This window comes from Dendropsophus ebraccatus, chromosome 9 (assembly GCF_027789765.1).
Source record: "Dendropsophus ebraccatus isolate aDenEbr1 chromosome 9, aDenEbr1.pat, whole genome shotgun sequence".
Lineage (NCBI taxonomy): Eukaryota > Metazoa > Chordata > Amphibia > Anura > Hylidae > Dendropsophus > Dendropsophus ebraccatus.
Genome location: NC_091462.1, coordinates 116,911,807 through 116,921,944, shown reverse-complemented (window position 1 = coordinate 116,921,944; position 10,138 = coordinate 116,911,807). Strand labels below are relative to the sequence as shown.

General features: G+C 43.6%; 1 protein-coding gene across 1 annotated transcript; it reads left to right on the top strand.

The window, feature by feature from the left end:
- The first annotated feature begins 413 nt into the window (after positions 1-413).
- On the top strand, positions 414-9,612 carry LOC138800579 (uncharacterized). Its single transcript, XM_069982355.1, has 10 exons — positions 414-551; positions 2,063-2,284; positions 6,022-6,053; positions 6,430-6,709; positions 6,936-7,145; positions 7,379-7,555; positions 7,645-7,713; positions 7,854-7,900; positions 8,799-9,069; positions 9,228-9,612. Exons 1-10 carry the CDS (start codon positions 488-490, stop codon positions 9,422-9,424), a joined length of 1,569 nt encoding a protein of 522 aa, XP_069838456.1. The 5' UTR covers positions 414-487; the 3' UTR covers positions 9,425-9,612.
- The last annotated feature ends 526 nt before the right edge of the window (positions 9,613-10,138 follow it).

Below are 10,138 nucleotides of genomic sequence, written 5' to 3'. Positions count from 1 at the left end.
TGTAAAACTACAACGTCCAGCATGCTCAATGATTGGGGAAAATGATCAGGCACATTAGGTTTCAACTTCCCAATCCTTCTGTTCTCAGAGAGGCGACTGACAGCGTCATCCTCCCCATTCAAAATATATGTATGCTCAGCCAAGCCAAGCATACACGTGTATGTAGGAGCCAGGATAGATAGCTGGCATATAAGCAAATTATTTTTTTTCCAGCATTTGTTTTTATACTTTGTACCCCCAATACTTTCTGTAGCCTTTAATTAACAAAAAAAAATACATTGATTAGCCTTTTCGTGATTTTAGGTGTAGGTCAATGGTCAAGGTCGGGCTCTTCTTCTGGGATGCAGACACTGAGGTCAGTTGGCTTATCCATCACCTGATAAGTAAGAGTGTTGTCTCCGTGTGGTGTCTTCCTCTGTCCAAGGACAATGATCAGCTCTGGAGATCAGTGTCTTCACGCTGCTCCACAATCATCTTCTGTCACTCCATGAGATCGACAAAGCAATGGTATGACATGGAGGGCTACCTAGATCACTGCCTGCAATCACATGGTAAGTCCGGCTGACCATCCAACAATAAGCCTCCATTACTCCATGTATGTGTATAGATGTACAGCAGCCAAAGTCTCTCTAATTACTGTTTTTGGGGTCTTAATTGATCTCTCTGCACCTGCTGAGTGGGAAGACGCACACAGTAGCATGCTGCACTTTCCCACTCTCCATCATCCCCATCCAGTGGCCCCATAGACTTACAAAAAAAAAATTCTACTTGATTTCTACCGAATTCAATAGCTAAGCAGCTTATTTCCCACATATTTCTGCTCCTTCATTCTAGTGATCATTGAGGTCTCAGCAGCACAACACATGTCCCAACCATCACACCTTATGACATAAGCAGTAAAGTGCAAGTGGCAGGACTTTCCGCACATGCTCCCTCCAGTGTCCACATGATAAAAGCCTGTTCTAAAGATTTTCCAAAATAGGGTTCCCTTACGTCCCATTGGCATCACAACATACGGGGTAAATTCGCCCCTGGGACAAAGGAATATTTAATGAAAAAACAACAATTAAATTTAATCCCCTCCTCCATGAGGTATAAATAGGCTCCACCTCCCCCTAGACCTCAGTCTTTTTTTACTTTGTTGCTGTTAGCCCTAGGGGACTTTGTCCCTCCTCCGTTTTTATGCTTGTTTACCTGTTGCATTCAGGTTTTCTCTCCAGGTAATGATTGCTGGGATGCTGCTGGAGCATATGCCAGGCAGCTACCTGGTCTACTTTGACTACCTTTGTGAGATATTTCAGGCTGGATACTTCTTTCTTGTCAAGAACAACCTTTGCAAGATCTGTTCTTAATGCGGATGTAATAAATAACCCGCCCATTAGGGATAATGCTTGCTAATTCCCCATATGTTGTGATGCCAATGGGACGTAAGGGAAGCTAAAATTTGTTTTCTGTTAATTGCTGTTAATTTGTTTTCCCTGAGACCCATTGGCATCACAAGACTCCCTCCCTGTGTTTTATGTTTCTTTATAATTAGACTGAGGTCTAGGGGGAGGTGGAGCCTATTTATACCTCATGGAGGAGGGGATTAAAATTTAATTGTTGTTTTTTCATTAAATATTCCTTCATCCCAAGAGGTCGCGGGGGCAAATTTACCCCATATGTTGTGATGCCAATGGGTCTCAGGGAAAACAAATTAACATAATAAGCTTCTTAGTAAAGTCTTTGATCGGATGGCACCATAACTGTTTGATCAAATAGCTTGTGCTAAGAACCTCATCTTTAGAACAGGTCTTTATCATGTGTGCCCTGGAGGGAGTATGTGCGGTGAGTCCTGGCACTGTATTTTGTTGTAGCCCCCCAAAATGATGCCTGTTAATTTTAAACAAAGCCTGTAAAATGGCCATCACTAGAGGCTTAATATGAGCCTAAAAAGGCCAGAGACATCTCCCATTGCCTAGAATCACTGCTGGGGGCCCCAGTGCTCCCCTTTCCCGATAACCTTGTCTCTTCTTATGCTCCATGTTGGCTGTCTTCATCATTGTTTTCCTTTGATGAGAAGGACCTGGGAAGATGCTGATGGTGATCACTGACTTAGAAGATGCAATGTGCGAAAAGGGGATGAGAGCTCAATGGAGAAAGAGCCAGTTTTCTGAATGTGACCTGCTGCTGTTCACAGAGATGGAGATGAATCTACTAATCCGACAGCGACTTATGGCGGAGAGTCAGAGAACAGAAGCAAAACTAAACCAGATCAAATGTATTCTGCAGGAGCGGGTCACCGGTAAGACACGTTCACCGGGGGCCTTGGGGTTGACTCATCTGGACAGATTTTTCTCAGCTGATCTTAGAGACCCCGGTAGAACCCAATCCATCCCTTACCTAAGCTCAGAGAAGGTCCATTCCCCTGACATTGTCCAGGAATCAGTTTAATGGACTCTATGGGTATCTATGAGATTTCATAAAGCCGTGAAAAATCTGGTGGTCACCACTGCTCTGGTCTTCTGTGAATAGCCACGAGTAATAACAGCTGGGGGCTGGGTTCACACTATGTATATTTGAGGCTGTATTTGGTCCTCATGTCAGGTCCTCATAGCAACCAAAACCAGGAGTGGATTGAAAACACAGAAAGGATCTGTTCACACAATGTTGAAATTGAGTGGATGGCCGCCATATAACAGTAAATAACGGCCATTATTTCAATACCACAGCCGTTGTTTTAAAATAACAGCAAATATTTGCCATTAAATGGCGGCCATCCACTCAATTACAACATTATGTGAACAGAGCCTTTCTGTGTTTTCAATCCACTCCTGGTTTTGGTTGCTATACAGCCTCACAAATACAGCCTCAAATATACATAGTGTGAACCCAGCTCAATGTGTAACTGTTGCTCTCTCTATTAGCAAAGTCACATTACCAGCTTTGAGGTCTCTCTAACTTTAACCCGCACTGTACCCAATCCAGGACAGAGAGTTCCAGGTACAGAAAGGGTTAAAACTATATACAACTTGAAACTGACAAAAGTAATAATAAATTTGAATTTACCAAAAATAAACAAATGGAAATTAGTTTTCGCTTCTGAATTACCTGGACAAAAATGATGGTTCCAAACTTAGCATATTGGCAAATTCCAGTTTAGCTTTTTTGTGATTTGTGGTTTCCTACACTGGCAAATATGGTAAAGGATGGTGCGATCTGACACTGATGTACTTAGAATTCAGCTCTGGGTGGTGCGTTTAAACCCTGATGTACCTAAACCTTGGAGGTCAGCTCTGTGTGTTGGAAACTGATCCTGATGTACATTGACCTTGGAGGTCAGCTCTGTGTGTTGGGATCTGACCCTGATGTACATTGACCTTGGAGGTCAGCTCTGTGTGTTGGGATCTGACCCTGATGTACATTGACCATGGAGATCAGCTCTGTGTGTTGGGATCTGACCCTGATGTACATTGACCTTGGAGGTCAGCTCTGTGTGTTGGGATCTGACCCTGATGTACATTGACCATGGAGGTCAGCTCTGTGTGTTGGGATCTGACCCTGATGTACATTGACCATGGAGATCAGCTCTGTGTGTTGGGATCTGACCCTGATGTACATTGACTTTGGAGGTCAGCTCTGTGTGTTGGGATCTGACCCTGATGTACATTGACCATGGAGATCAGCTCTGTGTGTTGGGATCTGACCCTGATGTACATTGACCATGGAGATCAGCTCTGTGTGTTGGGATCTGACCCTGATGTACATTGACCATGGAGTTCAGCTCTAATCTCTTTGGAAGTTGCTCTGGCTCCCAGTTCCGATCTACTCTTCAATAGCAGTGCAATGTTATGCTGTTATTGGTAAGAATTGTGGGCGTTGTTTTAACACATATATGGAATCAGCCTTATAGTAGCTCCACACGTACCGTATCGCAGCGGATTTTGTGAAGTCTTGAGGACGGAACGTGTGTGGACTCTTTTACACTAACCCCACTGAGAGCTGTGCCATGACCATGTGGTTATCATTTACATTTTTTTATTTTCTCTTTAGTATTTTTCTTTTGTGATTTTTTTTTTCAAGTATCTTTTTGGATTGATTGTTTTTGATATTCACTATTTGGGATACATTCTTTATATCATTGGGTAGTGCGTTAGTTAAATTTTGCATTCTGATTTGTTGCCATGGTCATAGGTATATCCTTATAGGCAGCTCTCAGCACCACCATTTTGTGTAGGAAGGGGTGTGGTTGCACATTAAACCCTATCAGATTCTGTGCTTGCTATGTGTGTTGGTTTTAAGTGTTTTTAAATGTCTGTATTTAGCAGTTGTGCTTTATAAAATTTAGTATTTTTTGTACTTTTGTGGTGTGCAGCCCATCATTCCTAGCTTGTTTTCCTCTTTTTCCTTTATTGACTAAATGAATGAACACAGCATCAAATCCGCACTGTCAAATCTGCTGTGGATCCGCAGCAGAAAATCTGCTGCTATACGGTACATGTGAAGCTACCCTTGTTGTATAATGGCCCTATTCCACAGAAGCGATAATCGGCCAAATCGGCCCCATTAGGCCAATTTTTGCTCCGTGGAATAGAGAGAACGATCAGCCGATGGTCGTGTCATCGGCTGTTCGTACATTTAGTTTCAGACCTAAAATCGCCGTTCGCCACCAGCACATCGCTACGGTTGAATAGCGGTGCACGGTGGCGACCGACAATTTCAGCAGAACCATACATTACCTATCCGGGCCGCAGGTCTTCTTCTTCTCCCGGCAGCATCGGCTTCGGAGCGGGGCTGTCTGAACTTACAGACCGCTCAGCCAATCGCTAGGCCGTGGAATAGGCCCCGTAAACGAGCGCTGATCTAGCAGATCGGCGCTCGTTTACATCGTTGCTTGGCCCGTGGAATAGGGCCCTTATGCAGACCGACCTGTGTAGTAAGATTGGCTAGATCAGTGCTTGCTTACACAGCCTTACACATTCGTTATCAATGTTCATGCAGCCATTGGCCACGCATCACCTACTACATGGAGCGATGTGAGACCAGCGTCCAATGATTTTTTTTTACATGTCCACAGACAACAATCAGCCGATGAGCAATAGTTTGCTCGCTGTCTCTAGTACACGGGAAGATACCTGCATGATTTGGATGGATTCTGCAAATAATCGATCTGTGTAACAGGGGTTTTAGTTTAGTTAAACAAATTTGTGTGTATACATAAGTGTCCCCATTAACTTTAGACTTTTATCGTCCGTACCTTACATTTGTGGCGGGTTCGGCCAACAGTATACTGTGTATGGAGTTCTCCCGATATTAGTGGACATATGAGGTCAGGTGTGACAGAGAATCACCACCCAACCCCTTTGTTTTAGGAGAGATAAGCCACAGCCAGAGCTCTCTCACTGCAGCTTACTTCTCCGGTCCCCATAAAGAACAGGGAAGTGATCACCAAACTTTCCTGTGTTTGGAGAGGACGGGGCCGTTTGGGAGATATAAGCAACGACCGAATGATCATTCGTCAATCGGTTATTTAAAATGTACGGCCACCTTTACTCTTTAAATTCTTGCCCCAGATTGCAAGTTGGTAGCTCTTATGCTGCGTTTACACAGAACGATTATCGTGCAAATTTGCACGATAACAATCGAATTCGAACGATAATCGTACGTGTATACGCAGCAAACGATCAAACGACGAGCGAGAAATCGTTCATTTTGATCTTTGAACATGTTCTCAAATCGTCGTTGATCGTTCGCAAAAAAAATCGCAGATCGTTCCATGTGAACAGTCGTTCGCCGATTTAACCAATGTGTGAAATAGGCTAAAGCGATAGCAAAACGAATTTTCTGTACGATATATCGTACCGTCTAAACGCTGATCGTTATGAAAAAAAATTCTTACTCTGACATCGTTAATCGTATGATCGGGCGAATTATCGTTTCGTGTAAACGCAGCATTACCTGCACAGATACATTGTACCGAGCCCCTCAGCTGTTATAGATGATTAGATTTTAGTAACTTCCTCATTCTGTTTTGCCTTCCAGATCTCAGGTTACCAAACAGACACATTGTTGAGGTAAGGACCATACACAATGCATTCACAGTAGAATGCTACAAATACCCCTTGTCTGTAAGAAAGTCCCGTAATGTCCCTGTAAAGGTGGAACCACAATCCCCGCTTTGTCTCCATTAGTATGTATTATATAACCGGTTATGAATAGTGCAGTGTTATGTATATATACAGGTGGTTGATGTCATTTATGGGTCTCTAGTGAAATCCGGGCGATATCACCAATGACGTAGAGGGATGTCTATTGGCATTGGTCTCCTTTACCGGTTGTTGCGTCAGTATAATGACTGCCCAATACAGAGTTATTATCTGTATCAGTCATGCAGTTATTATGGGGGGAGGGGGTGGCCATAACCCGCTCCATTATTGCCTCTTCTGTCAGTCATGTAGGAAGCACCTTATTGGCATCGTTTCCAAGTCCGCAAAGAAAAGCTTTACCTGGCTCAAGAGCCTGTTCACATCAGCTGAGAAGTTCAAGGTCCTGGTCCAGGACGTCCGGCTTTTCCATAATGTTAATGTCAAAGACCAGAAGACTCTTGGGGAGATCTCCCGCTGCACATTTTTGATCGTTTATCACTCCAAGAAACATGGAGATGCCAAAATCACTGATGTGTCAGGAGCTTTATATACAGAGGAGCTGGAAGTCTTATCCAATGCTGTAGGTAAGAGAAGATGCTTATGCTGAGATGTATCTAGGTTGGTTCTGTACAAATATCATCAGACTGGACCTTCAATGAAAGCTATTTTTGCTACATTTTAGATAAGACAGTACAGTAATTTTTTTTCTGATTTGGTACCCTACGAATAGTCCACATTATCATTATCACCCACTGCTTTCTGCATATCAACATTATCTCCCTCTACTTTTTCCATATCAATGGTGAACAGGAAAGGAGAACACAATTGTGGTCATAGATGACATGGTAAAAAGCTGCTCTGCCGAGAAGATGAAGCTACTGCAAGACCAGCGGAGTATTCAGAGACTGGCCAAAGACTTGTTCCTTTTCGGTGTTAAGAAGAAACACAAACAAGAGACAGAAGGACAGGCGATGAAGGAAAAGCTGGATACAATCAATGCAATGACTATTATGGTAAAAGGTGAGTCGGTCAGAAGAATCTCCCTATCCCTCTATTGTCCTTCGTATTTTCATAGTCCACGGATTCTGCTTCATTACAGTAGGGAGCGGCATGGGCAGCAGCTCCCCCATCATCTTCACTCTTTTAACTTAGCGGAAGCAAAGAGAATAGCTGTAGGAAGATCTAATACACCACGGTTGCTTATGGAGGCCTGTATTCCACATTGTGTCCAGTTATGTATTTGTTAATTGCAGAATCCAAAAGTTGTCGATTCCCGGTAGATGAAAGGAAAATTAATTTGGAGACGACTATAGATCATCAGCCACAACTTCTTGATGCACATGCTCCACCAAGGCAAAATAATGGTACTAAACCAACTTGGTTGCTGCCTTTGTCAGGCTTATCTGACGCTCCCCTGCAGAAGATGAATGGTAAAGTTCTACTTTAGTTATGGAGAAATTGACTAAGTACACTATAACCAGGATGCAGTGGCTGATCAGATTTTACCTTTTTATTGTAGACGAATATCAACAAGAAAAGAAACATCTGCTACCGAGAACGGACCCAAAGCCAGATGAACCAATGTCGGGTGAGACACATTTAGATAATGAGAGATTATAAGAAAATCTGCTCACTTGATAAAACTACGGGGCACCTCAATGTAATACTGCTCTAATCCAGTGGATCTCGTCTGTCACTCTTTTACATGTATCTTCCATTACTTTACAGAAGTGATACCAGAGAAGCTCTTCATCACAGGGGGCCAACAAAGAAAGGTGAGTCCTTATCTCTGTAATAATTGTGGGGACTCGCTGTGTGTGTCTTCTAGGTCTTCATCCTGCTCCAGGATACGGAAACTTCGGCAGCTAAAGGATATCAGATCCCTATCCCAAGAGCAGCCTCGGTCAAGGCAATGGCTCACGCCATTTCTTCTGCCAAGCATGGTGGACACAGGCAGAGGAGAGGCAGGTGCAGTGAGCCAGTAGCCTGGTTGGTAATAGCAGAAGACACAGGAGAGTCCAGTGTACTTAAAATTGGAAGAGGATTCACTGGGTGGTGCTGGTCTGTAGCAGGCAAGTCCACCAGCAAGAGTAAAGGCCTAAGGAGGTAATGTAGCAGAGCTGGAACAGTTCAGGTAACAGCTAGTGAGTTGCAGGAACAAACACAAAAGTTCACAGTCTAGTCATGGGGGGGGGGGGGGGTCAGAAAGGTACACAAAAGGTCAGGCTGATGCAATGGCAGAACAACAGGCAGGGATCAGATGAAGGATGGCAGGACAGGAACACACAACTTCTCTTATGGCAAAAGCACAAAATTGCTTAAGGCCAAGCTAAACGGGCAAAGACACCTTAAATATGTTACGCCAGGCAGATATAAGAGGAGTACATATTAAGAAAGATACACACTGGTCCTTTAAGTTGAAGTCAGTGCTTTAATGCCACTCCTATACCAGTAACTGCCACCATGATGGAAGCAGGAGGAGAGTGACCAGCAGAGGTAACCCAAATCAGACAGCAGAGAGGTGAAGAAGAGAATGTGGCCGGGTGATGATGAGTGCCTCGACATGCTTAACATCAGCAGGTGGCAACGGCGAGCATTACATTTACTGTACTAAAGCCTCCTACGTACAGGAGTCACCATCAAAATACTGTTTGCTACTTTGTGTTTCCACAGCTTTCTACAAAACACATTGTTGGAATATTCTCCAGATCTCCTCAGAGGGACTATTACTGGCTGAGGGATGTGCTGCAGGAAGGGGGCAGTCACGTGCAGGAGATCAGACACGGTTATATGATGGAGTCAGGGAGTGATCGCTGGATGCAGGTTGTCCCTGAATGCACATTTGGAATACTGTATCACAAGAAGACAACTGGAAAACTACATATCACCGACGTGCCCGGCTCCCTGTACGATAAGGAACTCAGATTTCTGTCCGAACACCTTGGTGAGTGACAATAATATTAATAATACCATGTATCTGTTTTTTCATTGTGCTCTTGTACAATAAAGAAAAAAAAAACAAAAAACAATACCAGACTATTACAGAAATGTTGCCTCTTGGTTCCTTACACCTTCACGTGATCATTTCTCGTTTGTATCTAGGTCGGGAGAACGTCTTTGTCATAGTGGATGACGTGGAGGATCCCAGCTCAGAGAAGACCAGAATCCTAGAGAAACAACCAAGTATAAATCAACTGACCAGAGGCCTAGAGATTTTTGGCCACAAGGGGGATTTAGTAGAGGAGAGTTCCAAGCTGAAGGACATCATCAAACTCTTCGACGGCTGCCGTATGGAATAGAGACCGGCTATATTTGCCACTGCCAGACTGTGAGACAGAAAATTAATTCCCAGAATTCATATTTGTAAATGAGACAATAGAACCAGTGTCCAGTCTCACACCTGAGCCAGTGCCGTGCTCATATAGTTACAGGACTGCTGCAGGACTATGCTCCTCCTGGATAGTAATAGATTGTACGCTCCTGGATAAGATGTAATAAACAGCTGCTTGTATAATAAACTAGGAGTCGTCAGCTTCTTATGTAAAGAATATTGTATCAATGACGTAACCAAATACTTGGCGAGCCAGCCAGGACTCCATTTTGCCATTATAATCCTTTGAAAGTGGCCGCTGTATCATGTGATATAATCGCTGCTGCTCATCAATTCCGCTGGTCAACAAAGGGAAACATGCTCAGTATTTATTTAGTTTGCTTATACAGTACATTATAGGATATCCACCGACTTGGCTCCTTCTTGCCCTTTGACATAGTTTCCTTAGCACAGTCTCGTATGTAGACCTGCAGGTTATATTTGCCTCGATTCCTCTGACCTTGCAGGCAGGGGATGTGACGAGGAGCATTAAACTGAACTTGCTTTGTTTACATCCTAAAAGCTTTTTACATTGGCCGATTATCAGATAAAAGCACATTTCTAGAGATACTCGTTCTCGTTTATTGTCTTCTGTAGACGAGCCAGCGAGCAGCCGATGAACAAGCTTCCAGCACGAGAAACG

Coding starts and splice junctions, on each gene's coding strand:
- LOC138800579 (XM_069982355.1), top strand. CDS start 488: ATGAGATCGACAAAGCAATGGTATGACATGGAGGGCTACCTAGATCAC. Junction 6,710..6,935: donor AGTCTTATCCAATGCTGTAG/GTAAGAGAAGAT, acceptor AATGGTGAACAG/GAAAGGAGAACACAATTGTG. Junction 7,556..7,644: donor TCCCCTGCAGAAGATGAATG/GTAAAGTTCTAC, acceptor TTTTTATTGTAG/ACGAATATCAACAAGAAAAG.